The sequence below is a fragment of the Urocitellus parryii genome, chromosome 7 (assembly GCF_045843805.1).
Source record: "Urocitellus parryii isolate mUroPar1 chromosome 7, mUroPar1.hap1, whole genome shotgun sequence".
Lineage (NCBI taxonomy): Eukaryota > Metazoa > Chordata > Mammalia > Rodentia > Sciuridae > Urocitellus > Urocitellus parryii.
Window position 1 is genome coordinate 26,399,002 of NC_135537.1, and position 16,915 is coordinate 26,415,916.

General features: G+C 30.2%; 1 protein-coding gene across 3 annotated transcripts in view; it reads left to right on the plus strand.

Moving 5' to 3' along the window:
- The window catches only part of Csmd3 (CUB and Sushi multiple domains 3), a 1,110,517-nt gene that overhangs the window by 1,045,751 nt on the left and 47,851 nt on the right, over positions 1 to 16,915 (plus strand). For 2 of the 3 annotated variants that reach the window (XM_026384530.2, XM_026384532.2), the window contains 5 exons: positions 1,696 to 1,881; positions 2,980 to 3,174; positions 5,868 to 6,041; positions 12,650 to 12,823; positions 16,385 to 16,558. In XM_026384530.2, coding sequence (XP_026240315.2) covers positions 1,696 to 1,881; positions 2,980 to 3,174; positions 5,868 to 6,041; positions 12,650 to 12,823; positions 16,385 to 16,558 — 903 coding nt within the window. The remainder of the gene's footprint in view (positions 1 to 1,695; positions 1,882 to 2,979; positions 3,175 to 5,867; positions 6,042 to 12,649; positions 12,824 to 16,384; positions 16,559 to 16,915) is intronic. The other variant, XM_026384531.2, reaches the window with a different exon arrangement.

A 16,915-nucleotide genomic window follows, 5' to 3' on the forward strand; every position in this document is an offset into this window, starting at 1 on the left:
ACTGTGTAATAGATATTACCAGGCAACTGAAATGGTTTATTTTACTTATTAGATTGAAGTTTCTAACTTATGAAAAAATAGCTTTCATAGTCATATATAAATAAATGTTAAATGAAAGAACTATTGCTTCCTTCTTCTGTTGAGACATAAAACATCATACATTTGTTAGGTTTCTGAGAAACATTTCTTAGCAGGTTCTCAACATGGAAGGTGCTGACTTCATGAAGAATAGATATATTTTAATAAGCTATCAAAATATAATAAATCATTAATATTTTTGCTGTTTTTCTTTTCATAATTTTCAGAATACTAAATTACAAAAGATCAACTATGTAGCAGTAGAGGGTTTGTCATTCAACTATGACAATTTTATATCTATTTCACTAAGGTTTTTATATTTAATTCACATATATTAGTGAAAATTAAATATCTGAACAACTGGTTTTATAAGACAAGTAGACACAATTTTAAGTTGGATTAAGAGAAGGGCAAAAAGAAAATAGCATTTATAATAAACTACATCTTTTTTAATTTAAAATAAATCTACATCTATTTTTCTTTCTTTTGCTATGAGAAAAAAGTAGGTTATAAGTCTAGAACATGTAACCCATAAGACTAGACATATTTTAGAAATCAGAAACTTTATGATTTTGTAAACATAATACAGTGCAGTACATATACCATTATTATGAAATAACTCATTAGTTCTGAGGTGATACTTATGCTCAAATATATTATTCTATCTGTAGAGATGTCTAAATGTTTACACTGATAATGATATATAAAAATACAAATAATCTCACTTCAATTGGGGTTTTGTTGGCCATTATGTTCTTTGGAAGGTGATAGTATTTTTTTTGGGGGGGATGCAAATGGGTTACTTGAAGGGCAAAGAGTAAAAGAATCAGTCTCAAGAAACTTCTGTATAGTCTTTTGAATTTATAAGAAACAAAATATAAATATATGTAAAATAAACTATGAAAATATAAATTTTGCATCATTATCAGATCATAGTTAAAGAAATTTTCATTTAAATCAAATGTATTATAGATAAAAATAAAGACAACTAAAATAATTAATGAAATTCAAGAGGATCCTAGATAAGTTTTGAGATAAGTCCTGGCCTTATATTTCTTTAACATGTTGAATATGCACAATACTCTGTGAATGGTCCTCAAGCATTTAACATGTCTAATATATGTGATATTCTGTGGATGGTGCCCAAGCACATACATTTTGATTGTACCTAAGACAGTCAGTCAGTCTGCAGAAATAAATTTGTTTTGTTCCTGATCAAAATACTGATGAGTATTGATTGCCACTCCTTTCCAAATTTTTCACAATTATTTATTAAGTTAAATTGGCCAAACTGAATTTTGGTGGTCCAGCAATGATTTAGTACTAGATGTACTCTATATTTACCTAATTTGTATTCTCATGTAATCTATATTAATGCTGATAATAGTACTTATGATTAGGAACTAAGTAGAAACCAAGAAACAAATCATTAATGATATATAGATTTAACAATTTAAACACATTAAATAGGAGTTTGAAATAAATTATTTAAAATTATGGGCCAGAAAATTCAGAGGAATTTAAAAATTCTTTTTTATATGTTTTATAGTTTAACAGATTTAACTAATAACTTAAGCATGTTTTCATTTCTATGTTTTATGTATATATTTATTCTAGCAATTTCCTGTGGAATTCCTAAAGCTCCAACAAATGGAGGGATACTAACTACAGACTACTTGGTAGGAACCCGAGTTACCTATTTTTGTAATGATGGATATAGATTGTCATCCAAAGAACTTACCACTGCTGTGTGCCAATCAGATGGAACATGGAGCAATCATAATAAGACTCCCCGTTGTGTTGGTATGTGTTTTAAGGAAATTTTATCATTTATACATTGGCATCTTACATGATATAAAATTTTATGTACCATTGAATTATTAAGACTAATTCCCTGAGTGAAGCACCATGTCTAAGAAGGAAATAAAAATTGGTAACTAAAAGTACTATCTGGTACAATGAAGTACTGAAAGACCGTATTTTTGGCAACTCCAGAATATTTAGGTCAAGGAATTAATGTGTCTTTTCATTTTATTTAATGAAGTTTCATTTATTTTATAAACAGTCATGCATTAATCAACATTTTTTTCAATACAAAGATATTTGGAAGACTTTTTTCCCACTTTGCAATAATAAAATTATATTTTAATACTGTCAGGTCTTAGTTTCAAAAGGATAAATGAAGCTTCTGACTTTTTTTCAGTATTATCAATGTTACATATATGTAGAATATTTCCCAATTCTTATTACTAGTTTAATGGATAATGAATATTATACAATAATAGAAATTAATTCTAATAAAGAAATTGGTAATAAAAGGAATGAAAAGTTTGTTTTAGATAACATCTTTGATTTTCTCTATATTTCAGTTACTTCCATCTAGTACTAACATTTTAACTTCACTGCGATTTCTTTTAAAATTTGTATTTGTAATTGTAGCATAGGTGTCTTATAATGCTTCTACTTATTTTGAATAAGTTTTAAATAAGCCAAATTTTATATCACAAGTCTTGCAAAAAAAAAAAAAAAAAAAACCAGCCATTCTCACCAAACAAATTTTTTTCCTGAAAATATATTTTTTTCCAAAATGTTTAAAAAAATAAAGTAGAGGTAAGTCAGTGAATGGGATTCTGGGTTGGTAGAATAATGTGTATAAAGGCTCTAAATTTTGAAACAGCAGTTTATGATCAGAGAACTGCCAACAGTACCATGCAGCTGGGGAAATGGAAATGATTACTGTGAAGAAGAAATAAAGAACAAATGCTGAAGACCTTGTGAGGCTCAATAGTGAACAAATTCAGACAGTGGAAATGTGAAGAATAGAATTGGCATAAGATATAGTTAGGTAGTGAAACAGACAAGATTTACTTATTAGCATTTGTATTCTTGTTTTCTGTATAGTTGTTACATGTCCAAGCATCAATTCCTTTACATTGGAACATGGAAGATGGAGAATTGTGAATGGATCACATTATGAGTACAAAACCAAAGTAGTTTTCAGTTGTGACCCTGGTTATCATGGACTAGGTCCTGCTTCTATTGAATGCCTTCCTAATGGTACATGGAGTTGGAGAAATGAGAGACCATATTGCCAAAGTAAGTGTACACTCCATTGAACTTATTTCAGAAGTTATCTTTGGTGATTGGATTGCTTGAATCACTTTCTTTCCAAAAACACTAGAGCAATAACTTGATATTTTTATTGTTATTTTAAAATGGAATCTTGCTTTGTCCATTTTGTCCTTTTGACTATGATCTCCCAGGCTCAAGTAATCCTTCTGCCTCAGTCTCCCCAATAGATGGTACTACAAGCACACTGCCACTATGCCCTGTGAGATACTATGATTAATTCTTCTTACATTTTAAGGTTTCTGGTTTTTTTTGCTTATGGAAAAGGATATAAGCTTTAGATTCAGAAATCTCATAATTCTAGACCTGTCATTACTGTAACAACTAAGTAATGTTTATTGCATATCTAACTGCTTGCTGGACTTTGCTTTTAGCCTCTTACATATATTATGCTCCTTTTGTCAAAAAGAAAGCTAAGCACACAATTTAATTGTTTTGCACAAGTCACAGAGCCTATAAATGATGGAGAAATGGTATTCAATCCAAGCAATCTAACAATCACTGATAATCTGATAATCACTATGCTGCTGTATATGTTTAGTTTTTTCTAATCCCCAAATTCTTACTCTAGAAAATCATGACACTTCCTGTTGGGTAAAGTGATGAAAATACTAAGACATATTTTAAATACCAGTTGAGAACCAGATTCATAAGGACCTCAGTAAATATTATTGAAACAAACTGAATAATTAAGTCTTTTTTTTTCACTTGTTCTTGGAACATAAATGTCAAGTCTAACATAAACAAGCTAACTAAGCATACAATAATTTAGACAGAATACCTTGAAATCCTTCTGAACTTTTTTCACCGTATTTATTGAGTTTTTACTTTGTCCCAGAAATTTAGTCTTTTAATTTGTATCAAACTCTATGGCATGTATAGACTAAATATATATAATATATAAATAAACTAATAAAAGAATCCAGTCTAAATAAAGTTAGGATGATTAAAAAGTTTAATATAGAAGCTAATTATTGTATGGGTAGTAAGTACACAATTATCTATTATTCTTTTACTTATGAATAATCTGTGATTTGCAATTTACTTTTTTTAATCTCTGTATCAGTATACAATATTTTTTGCTTTATTAAAATAAATGTTATCTTAATGAATAAAAGAAACATATGGATGAATTAAAATCTTAAAAATATATTTCTAAATTTTATTTTACATTCTAAAGAATCTGTATTTAGAAAATTTTGCTCTATTTCCACTTTTTCTATCATGGTCTTTCTCTGCCTGCAGCTTCATTACTCTTAAAGTATAATTTCACTAAAAAGATACCTAGAGAAGGGGTTTTTCTAGGGGAAAATGATCTGTAACACACTTACTTAATATGGAATTTCACACGTTTGCCTGGTTCCTTTGTTCTAGATCTTCTATTGTGTAGAAGGATTTAAATTATGTGTATATTTAGATTACTACCTAATCTTAGATGATATTAGGATGGGGAAAAGTCAAGGAATCTAAGAATTGCAATTCATTGAAGAAATGAAAAGAATATTAATTGTTCGGGTTCTTCAGGTACTCATTTTTTAAACTAAAATAATTAAAGTACTAATATTTTAGCCATATTAGTATATTAGTAATATTCATAGTTCCAACAAAGGATTATCTTAAGGATTTGCTGAAAACAATCAGTGCATTTTAAATTTTACATACAACAATTTAAAGTTTGCAAATTTTCTCTTTGTCTATTTAACAGATAACTAAAGCATTAGAGCTGAAAGCCAGAGATGGAGTCAAAAAGAAGTATGGGTTGATGATTAAATATTGGACTCTGATGATAGACTGTTGGGTTTAAATCTTGAGTAATGTAATTTATAGGGTTAATTATGAAGTTTATTATAGTTTATAAATTATACGTTACTTTATTAAAGTTACTTCACTTGTTTATATCCTAGAGAATGTAACTATCTATCATTATACCTATCTCAGAGTTGTTTTGAGAATTTTATAAGTGAAAACACTAATAATAGTGCTTGGTATATAAAAAGCACTTAATTTTACCAATTATTCTTTTCATTCTAGAATGACGCTTGTTCCACTTTCAGTCTTTAAATATGAAAGAGTCATATGGGTTCTGAATAACCTAGGTAGTCAGTTAATCTGTCTTTAATTTTTTAAAGCCTATCCCTATATGTGAAAAATATATCTAATGGACTGTATAAAATTGAATATTTTACATGTAAAGTTTTTTATAGAGTCCTTGACAAAAACTAATTATAATTACTGTGTTCACATTTGTTTAGATATGAGGAAATTTTGGTTTAGGCTAGTAGAAGGCCTGCGTGACCCAATGTAATTTTATAAGTTAGAGAAAGATTTGGGACTGATGAATTAACCTTTCTTTACTCTTGAGATTGTTTTTTCCTCTAAAGCCAAACTGGCCAAGTCAAAATTCAAAGAAAATAACTTGACTATGTGTCACTGTCACGTTAGAAGGTTTATGGGCACTCAAGGAGACTAAATTTTTCACTTGATTTAAACATTACACATGAGTACCTGTATCAAAACATGATATCACTCTACAAATATATGTGATTTTTTGTTTTTATGTAATAGTCAAAAATAAATCATACAGAATTCAAATGTTAAAGGCATGTTTTTGTTGTAAGTGCATATTGACTGTGTCTTTATTATAATTTATTATTTTTAAGTTATTTCCTGTGGAGAACTACCTACACCTCCAAATGGAAATAAGATTGGAACTCAAACTTCATATGGCTCAACAGCTATCTTTACCTGCGATTCAGGATTCATGCTTGTGGGGTCCACTGTACGGGAATGCCTTTCCTCAGGTCTTTGGAGTGGATCTGAAACCAGATGCCTAGGTATAGACTTTTAATTCACTTTGATCAACTTCTCCCCCATACACATATATACTGCATAGGTGGCAGAGCTTTGTTTATTCAGTAAGGATGCTAAAAATCAGAAAATACTTAACTTTAAAAATGTTTCATGGTGGGGCTGGGGATGTGGCTCAAGCGGTAGCGCGCTCTCCTGGCATGCGTGCGGCCCTGGTTAGATCCTCAGCCCCACATACCAACAAACATGTTGTGTCCGCCGAGAACTAACAAATAAATATTAAAAAATTCTCTCTCTCTCTCTCTCTCTCTCTCTCTCTCTCTCTCTCTCTCTCTCTCTCTCTCTCTCCTCTCTCACTCTCTCTTTAAAAAAAATGTTTCATGGTAGAAAAGCTATTAAGTAGATAACTCTTAAAGTTAATCAACTAGTATTTTTAATGAGTCTTATGTCATTAGGAGAGACACATTTTCTTCCAGGCATGGGAAAATAAAAAGGTGGTAACTAATTGCGGAAAATTATATGTTGGCATACTCAGCTGGATTAATTGCTGTAGCAGTTAATTCATTCTAAACCATAGTCAGTTCTTCTATTACCTATTTGCTTAAGGTAATGACTGAAGAAGAAAAACAATGTCTACAGTTAAATATCTTTCTCCCTTTTATTTTGTAAGATTTCAATGAGTAAAACTACTTTCTATTAAAACTTTTAAATTTGTTTTTTGAATGTGATTTTAGGCAAATGGGATTTTTCCCCTTAGGGTTTTCTGAATTCATTATAAAAACTGTTCAGTAAAAGAAACAGAATGAGCTTTTTTATCCTTCTTTTATTATAAAAAGAATATTATGATTTATACTTCATCTCTTTTTTAAAAAAGTCTTTAATAATTTCTTTAATGTTAAGAAAATAATATGATTCATGCTAAAATAATTTTGAGATACAACAAATACTAAATTAGGTAATACTGAAAATTGTTCTAATGAGTATTCACTTGTCAACATCTTTCTGTTTAATAATTTAAAAATTACTAATTGTCATGAGTAGGATACTGCAACATTTGTACATTTTTTCTTTAAGAAATCTCTATAAGAATATGACACATGACATAAACATGTACACATTAATAATTTAAATCACATGTTGTTTTGCTGACAAGGTTGAAAATATTCATTGTAATACAGTTCACTATTTGAAACAGATAGCTGTAGCTAGAAATTGGGGTTAAAATTTCATTTTTACTTCCCTTATTCAGGCACAATTGTTAATAGGTATACTTGGATGCCCAATAACAGTAATTTCTTTCTTAAGAGTAGACTTATTGAATATGACTACTGCATGAAAATAAAATAGTAAATAAAGCAAATAATTATGTATAATATGTAATTAAATGATCACATAAAATATTTCTTAATAATTTTGAAACTGATTTTGGTTATAAGGATTTTATTACAGATTACTTAGTTTACTTATAAATTTGAAGATCTATTGTAAACTTAAATACTGTATTTTATTCCTTTGTGATTTCACGAACTCTTATTTTACATTGTATTTTCGTTGACTTGCTATATAGTGTGTGTTTTTTTTTTTTTTCACCTATTTTGATTCTTGATTATATTCTCTGGGAAAACAGGGCATAACTGGGATATTTATGAACAAATGTCTCTCAGCTTATGAAGATAGCATCATGCACTGCAGAGGATGTGGTGCTGATAGCTAATATAAATTTTAAAGGATCCTGATAGGATAAAGTGCAGTTCCAAACAATAAAATCCTAGAATTTACTCTAAGACATGATCTGAAGGATTCACTCCTTCTTATCTCACCCACATAGTCCCTTTTTGACTTAGAATTGAGGCTAGGATGTGTTTATGATTGTGTTGTGGAGTACAGTGCATTTATTCCCAACTCTACAGCTTTTCATTAAGAGGCTTTTTTTTTTTAATTGAAAAAATAATTGTCAGTGAACACTCATATGTGAACACTCCTATGTCTCCCACCTAGATTATGTAATAATCTAGTATTTTGTTGTAATTGCTTATCACCAACATCTTTCTAGGCCTCTTTCAGTCCATCTAAACCTTTTTAAAAGGAATTTTAAAGTAAGTTGTGGAAATCATTGCATCTGTATCATTAGCTAGAGTTAATATTTTTTATGGTTCTTATTTCTTTTACTTCCTGTGGCAAAATTTACATACAGTGGAATACATATATTATAAATTCATGGTTAGATGAATTTTTACAACTGTGTTCACCTGTATAACTAAACCACTATATAGAATTTTAAATTTTTAAAAAAAGTTTCTTTGTAATGCTCCACAATCTCCAACTTACTTGTCCCCTCAACCTGAGGCAATAATTTTTCTGATATTTTATCACCACATATTAATTTTTCCTATTCTACAAATATCATGGAATCCTGAATTATGTACCATTTTGTGTAAGGTTCTTTCATTTTCTTTCATCTATGTTGTTGTTTTTATACTTTGCTATTTTATTGCCAAATAGAATTTATTTATATGCATATAATATCCTTGAGATATTATTTTGTTGGTGAACACCTGGACACTGTCCAGCTTTAGGGTATTATGAACAAAATTGCTATAAATATTTCTATGAAAGTCTTTCTGTTAACATATACATTCATTTTTGTTTGATACTCAGAGGGAGAGGTCTGGTTTTCTCATATTCTATCAGCAGGTATTTTTATGATGTATTATTTGATGTCTTCTGATGTGTAATGTAGTTTCCTGAACTTATTAGCTAGTCATGAATTTCTCTTTGGGAACATGGTGAAGTAAGTATTGAATTATAGTTCTTAGCAAATTCTAGTTGAAAGACTTTTATCATTACATGTTTAATGAGTATTTTCTCTCAGTCTGTGACTTTCTTATTCATTTTTAAATAGTGTGTTTCAGTGAGCAGGAGTTTTCAACTTTGGTAAAGTCTGTCTTAGTTTTTTGTTTGTTTTCCTTTGGCTCTTGCTTTCTAGGTTCTGTTTATGAAAACTTTGCTCAACCGTAAGTCACAAGGATTTTCTATCACATTTTCTTCTGGAAACTTTATAGTTCCAGAATGCATATGATTTAGCTTTCATTTTTTTGTTGTTGTTATCTATCTTATATGGTAGGATTGAGTTTTTTTTCCTAGTATGATGTTTGGCACTGTATATTTTTTAAGAATTTCATAATAGCATTTGATATCAAGTATGTAAGTCCTGCAAATTTCATGTTTTACAGTTAGTTTATCAAAGAAAGGAAACTTTAAAAAAAAATTCTATTAGTGCTATGGTTGCCTCAAAACAAATACATATGTATGTATATATATTTTCCAAAAAAAGTTTTTATAAAATTGATTTTTTTCTTCCTTAAAATATCAAGTTGCCAGAGATATTTTTCTTTCTTAAATATTTTAATTTACCAGTGTTTTATGTGGGGATTTTTTTTGTTTAGTAATTCTAACACATTAATAAGAAAAAAAACTATTTGAACTATTCATATTTTCTATTTTGTCTCATGTTATTTTTGGTAAATTATAATTTGTAAGGAAATTATCCTTTTTCTGAACTATCAAAATATATTAGCAGAAAGTTATTTCAATATTTCCTCATTTTAATTTTCTAGGCCTTAATAGTGATATCATTTCATTCAGTCCTGTTACTGGTAAATTTGTTCTCTCCTTTTTGTATGTAGTTAAAGTTGGTTAGGAGTTTAACAATTTTGGACTATTTTAAAGGAAACAATTTTTACCCTAGTTAATGTTTTCTGTTGTTTGTTTAATTTTCTATTTCTTTGATTTCTATCTTTTAAATATTTTCTCCTGTCTACTTAGTGTGGCTTATTTTACCTTCTTTATTTTGCTCCTCTCCTTTTCTTAAGGTGGAATTTTAGGTGGATTTTTATATACCTTTATTTGTTTATAATAAGAATTTTTTTTCACAATGAAACTCAGTATTTTGTATAATTAAAATACACTAATAAAATATTCATATATTAAAAATACAGAAGCTGATAACTTTCAAACTCAAATTAAGTCAACCTGATAATAATTAAGAATTTTTTAAAATTTTTTAATTTGTTGTTTTTAGATGACAATAGGGTGTATTTTTTTTTTTTTTTAGAGAGAGAATTTTAATCTTTTGTTTTTTAGTTTTCAGTGGACACAACATCTTTGTTTGTATGTGGTGCTGAGGATCGAACCCGGGCCGCACGCATGCCAGGCGAGCGCGCTACCGCTTGAGCCACCTCCCCAGCCCAATAGGGTGTATTTTGACATATTATAAAAACATGGAGTGCAACACATTACATTTTTAATCCCATTCTTATGGTTGAGTATAATGTGGAGTTATACTGGTCATGACTTAATATGTGAGCATAGAAAAGTTATGTCCAATTCATTATACTGTATTTACTCCCATCTTCCCTCCCTCCCTTTATTCCACTTTGTGTAATCCGCTGAACTTCCATACTTCCCCTTCCTAGTCTCCCTTGTTATAGGTTACCATCCATATATCAGTGAGAACATCCTACCTTTCACTTTTTGAGACTGGCCTATTTCACTTAGCATGATGTTCTCCAATTTAATCCATTTATTGGCAAATGCCTTAATTTTATTCTTCTTTATAGCTGAGTAATATGTCACTATGTATACATACCACATTTTCTTTATCCATTCATCTGTTGAAGGGTACCTAGGTTGGTTCCATAGCTTGGGTATTGTGAATTGAATTCCTATAAACATTGATGTGGCTGTGCCACTATAGTGTGCTGATTTTAAGTCCTTTGAATACAGATTAAAGTGTGGGATAACTTAGTCAAATGTGGTTCCATTCTAAGTTTTCTTAGGAATTTCCAGAATGGTTGTACCAATTTGCAATTCCACCAGTAATGTATGAGTGAACCTTTTCCCCCACACCCTTGCCAAGATTTATTGTTACTTGTATTTTTGATAATTGCCATTCTGATTGGAGTAAGATGAAATCTTAGAATAGTTTTGATTTGCATTTTTCTAATTTCTAGAGATGTTGAGCATTTTTTTTCATATATTTGTTGATTGATTTATTTCTTCTTCTGTGAAGTATCTGTTCAGTTCCTTAGCCCATTTATTGATTAGGTTATTTGTTTTTTGAGCTCTTTATATATCCTGGAGATTAATGCTGTGTCTGAGGTGCATGTGGTAAAGATTTTCTCCCATTATGTGGGCTTTTTCTTCACATTTCTGATTGTTTCCTTTGCTGAGAAGAAGCTTTTTAGCTTGAATCCATCCCATTTATTGATTCTTGATTTTACTTCCTGTGCTTTAAGAGTCTTATTCAGGAAGTTCATTTCTGAGCTGATAATGATGGAGAGTTGGGTTTACTTTTTCTTCTAGTAGGCACAGGGTCTCTGGTGTAATGCCAAGGTCCTTGATCTACTGTGAATTGAGTTTTGTTCAGGGTGAGATATAGGGGTTCAATTTCAATCTACTACATATGGATTTCCAGTTTTGCCAGAACCATCCATTAAGTAGTAAATATACTCTCTTCTCAACAGTATATGAATCCTTCTCTAAAGAGACCATATCTTAGGCCACAAAACAAGTCTTAGTAAATACAAAAAAAATTAGAGATAATACCTTGAATTCTATCAGACCAAAATGGAATTAAATTATAAATCAATGCTAAAATAAAAAAAATAGAAGATATTCTAACACTTAAATAATATTCTATTGAATGACCAATGGATAATAGAAGAAATCAGGGATGAAATTTAAAAAAAATATGTTTAGAGGTACATTGTGGGTGAGGGACTGGCTGGCTGAGCTAGCTGACAGCAAAATGCCCTCACACCCTCTTCCAACCTTCCGACGCAATATAGCCTTTCCTGTCAGTCCCTACAAGTCCCCAGGCTTAAGGATCTAGGGAGAACCCAACTCTCTTGAGCCTCTCTAACCTGTGTTCCCCTGGTTGAAATGCTCTAAGATTCTGACTTTCTACAGGTTAACTAGGTTCAGACAAGCCCACACAGACCTAGTTGCAAACTCATGGATGTTGGTTTCCAGTTTCTGTAGACTCCACAATGGTTGCAATCCTAAAATGGCTCCTGGGTTGGCTCTCCACAAAGGACTGGTAAACTATGGTGGAGAAGGTTTTTGTTTTTTTTTTTAAATATCCAATTAATGAGGCCAACAGTCTCTGGTTAGGCGAGGGCAGACTGTCTCAGAATTTTTCACTCTAAGCCTCAGAGAAACGTGGTATTCCTGCTGCATGAGTTCTGGGTACTGAGCTAGGAAAAATGCTGCCTCATGCTAATTTGCCATCTTGGATCCCCTTTATAATAAGAAATCTTACACCTACAAATTTTCTTGCTAAGCACTGCTTTATCTACATACCTCAAATTTTGATATGTTCTGTTTTCATTTTTAAAGATTGATACAGTTTATAATATCTTCTAGATCCATGTCAGTCAAAGTGTATTTTCCTTTAATTTCCAAAAACCTAATGTTTTGCTATATATCTTATCATTACCTGTATGCTACATAATTGTGTTTGGATTATTTATGACATACTTCTAAGTAAACATTAAAAGTTTAGTTAAACAACATATGTACATAAACATACAAAGAACACAGTACAAAAATAGTTCTTTTTGATTCTTTATAGCGGGTCACTGTGGAATTCCAGAACTCATTGTGAATGGTCAAGTCATTGGGGAAAATTATGGATACAGAGACACAGTTGTATATCAATGTAATCCTGGTTTTCGGTTGATTGGTTCTTCAGTGAGGATATGTCAACAAGATCACAATTGGTCTGGTCAGCTCCCATCCTGTGTGCGTAAGTAAGCATGCCAAAAGAAATGAGAGACCTCTGGTCTCATAGAATGACCAAATATTTTTTTTAGTAGGCAAGATAAATAGTTATTTATATAATTATTGTTATACAAATAATATAAAGTGAATTTCTATAATCCATTCTCTTGTACTGTTTTATAAGTCCTTAAAGTGGACATTTCAGAGCATATATAACCATCCAAAAGTAAAGTGGAAGAATGTATTAGTATATCTGTTATATTTGTGTTTTCACATAAAGACAAAATTAAACTCACCTCCTTAGTATTTAATATATAACATATATAAATGAATACTTATTAATGGAAGGAAAATATATCCTCAACAAAATTTTCAATTATAAAAATTTAAAGTTTTTGATAACCCTATGCAAGAGTATCAAAATTCTTATTATACTACAAAGCTTTTGATAGTCAAAAGTATTTTTCATTAATGTTTTTTAATAGGACATACATGTGCAGTAGATATCACATTAAATTATATCCTGGTGAAGTACAATTAGTGAGAAAAAAATAAGATAACATGAAAAACTATTGTTCTCATTTCAGTTTCATTGCTAATTTTTTAAGTAAACAAGTTATTTAATCTTTCTGGACTCTAATTCCTTTATAAAGAAAATAAATAGTTAAAAGTGTTTATCATTATGGTACCTTTTAGCTTCAGAATCTATCATTTTTAATGTATCAAAGTAGTGTTTTCTCATAATTATTGTTTGAAATATTTTAAAAATTTATTTAAGAGTTTATTTCGAAGGCAATGTTTCTATTATTGTAGACTTCATACAAAACTATGACTATGTGTACTTTTAGAATTATTTTAATGAAAGATCCTGGCATTTCAACAAATATGTATGTGATCTTTTAAGTTGATTTAGATGCTAACTGATACATAAAATTATTTTGCAGAAAGCACTATTTCATAATAACTACTTAAAGATACCTATTGTTCTTTGTGATTTTAATGAATTTCTTCCTATACCTATGGTATGGTTTTATCCAGTTTGCATCTTCAATTTATTCTTCTATGCATTTATTTACTTGCTATTATTATTTTTATGTTTGGAGTACTTGAGTACTCCTCACACAGAAAAAAAGAAGATATTTGGGGCATGGATAAGTCACATAGGAGGGGACCAAAGTATGAGAGAGAAAGTGGTGGTGTGACTGTTAGGATGTCAGTAGTAGGGTCACATCTACAGTCTTTTATATGTAGACATCTTAATGCATTTAAGAGTTGCCCTCACCATATTTGTTCATGTTCTGACTAACCATGAATGAGATAAACCCAAATTAAATAATTTGATGGTAATCTGAGGGCAAATCTCTCCATTTGGTAAAACTAATGTCATTTGTTGACCACTAACCTGAGTCTCCTTCATAGCTCCTACCAGAGCAATGGGTCACATACCTCCAAAAGGGCTTTATACTAAACAGAACATTTTTATGTCTCTTTCTATTCTTTTTTTCTTTTTGTGGTGCTGGTGATCAAACCCAGGTCCTCATGCATGCTGGGCCATACCTTTAATCCCTGGGCATTCACTCATCATCTTATCTGACCCTATCAAGGATAAGTTCTAAGTCAGACTGCCTAATGTAAATCCTAGTACAGAGTGGGTATTTGCTTTGTTCTTGCTTTTACCAATACAGGCCTTCTAACCAGCCTCCAGTGTTTGTACAACTTCCAGTGCCATGTATTCTGTATTTCCAAAGAAAAATGCAAAATAGTTTGCTGGAGATTTGAACGTTACCAGTCATATTTACTTATCCAAACTCTCTCTAGAAGTGAGAAAATTGGAATAAAATACTCTCATGGAATGCAGTTTGCTATTGAGTGGATAAGTAAAGCATGCTGGCTCTAGAGCATTGTGTATTTATTATGAATGCTTTTTTTTACAAAAATAAAAAAAGTGATTGAATAATGATACTTCATTACATTCACTTACTTCACTAATTCTCAAATGTACACAATGTTCCAGACAATAATTTATCCTTATTTTGTTATTAAAATCAATTATCCATGTATTTCTTGTTTCCTAACAATTTCTATTTCCAGTTATTGACATTTATAGTAAGAGTCTTGGGACAGTAAAATAAAATTGTAAAATATTTTAATTATAACATCATAGGGTAAGCCTCAGAAAAATAATATATACTTTTAATGAGGGCTCAGAGGAAGTATTTTATTTAATTAATGACTAACTTTTATAAATTTCATCATTTTAAATTTTATCTGATTAGCTGAAATCTTTTAGAATACTAATTTCATGGAAAATTCTTTTTTGTGTTGAGATAATAAGATATTAGAGCATATAGTTAATAAGTAAAGTCACTTTTCTCGGACACACACATACACATACACACACCTCTGATAGATGATTTAAAGACAGAAATATTCTGCTTGGATATGGCCTAGATTTTTTACTTTACATTTGTATTCAACATAGATAACTCTTATCACTGTTTTTCTTATTGAATAATTGAGACTTTAATGGCCCTTCTGGTAAAACTGGTTTCTTTATTGATAATTTTAAACAAGAATAAGATGCAGTTAAATTTCCAAATGAGTAGGTTGACATTAACAATACAGCTGAAAAATAATTGCTCTTGGGTCATTTTGAAAGTACTAAAAGTGACTATGCTCTTTCACTGTTCCCAATTATGAAGCAGTATTCCAGAACTTGCTATGATTAATAGAGTGAGATTATGCAATAAAACGGTTCATAGAAATATGGAGTGTTTGGGGAAAGCCAGCACTACATAAAATTTATAGTGGGACCATAACGTTAAAAGGATCTCTAAATAATTCATTTGATAACCTTATTTCCAAGCAAAATTATATTAAATTGTCAAATATCAATGATGATGAAAATAAACCAGTAAGATTGATTGGTTTGGAGAATATTAATATCAGTATCTCAAAATATTAATGAGAATTCTGGTGCAACATCATGCATCATTTTTTACAGACCACATTACGTAGTTACATTAATTTACTTTTAAAGCACATTTTCGTGTATCAATATATTACTCATAAAAATTGATTGTCTAAAAACTATTAAAACATCTATTTCAAAATTAAATAAAAAATATGTCTTTAAGTACCTTCAGTTCTTAAACTTAATGCAAAAAGGAAAACTCATTCAGTTTTATTCCACATTGTTGTTAACTAGTTACTGAAGCTTCAGTCATTCCTCGGATTTCTTTGAACTTCAGTATTCTTCCTTAAAAAAAAAAATTAGAAAGAATAAAATAAGCACCATGAAACTTTTAACATCTATGTACCACTTAAAGAAAATTGTCATAATTTTAAATCATTTTCTACTTACTAATATCATATTTCTTCTTACTAATATTATTTCTACTATTTCTGTTTTATTTTATTTATTTCCATTATCTTAATATTGTAGTACTTTAAATATATATCCACATATAAGGTGATCTTTCTACTCTACTTGAAATGACTAAGCATAATTGTGATGTGATAATTAATAACTAAATGTTCTTCTGTTTTTTTTCCATCCCCAATCCCCCATCGCCAATGGTATTAGCTGTTAGCTGTGGTCACCCTGGTAGTCCAATATATGGAAGAACAAGTGGAAATGGATTTAACTTTAATGATGTGGTAACGTTCTCTTGCAATATTGGTTATCTTATGCAAGGACCAACAAAAGCCCAGTGCCAGGCCAACAGACAATGGAGCCATCCTCCACCTGTGTGCAAAGGTAAAAGGCTAAATTTATTCCAGTGTGGGGACATGGTGTTAGTGTGTCTATGTAAACATAGATGACATATCTGAAACAACTTGGCAGCACAGTATAAACTTTCCAACTAGAGCAAAAAGCTTTAATATTGATGCAATCTCATTAGCAATGTTTTCCTCTTCTTAAATTTTGAAAGTTAAAACGAGAAGATTATAATTCTGCTCAACTTTACTATTTTATACCTATTTGTGTTTGCACATAAGCAGTCTTTAAGAACTTTTTATTTGCAACTTGCTTAATAATTAATGGAACTTAATTCTGGCATATGTTTGTAAAAACAATTTTGGGGGCCTGAATTACCATGATATGTGAATGGAG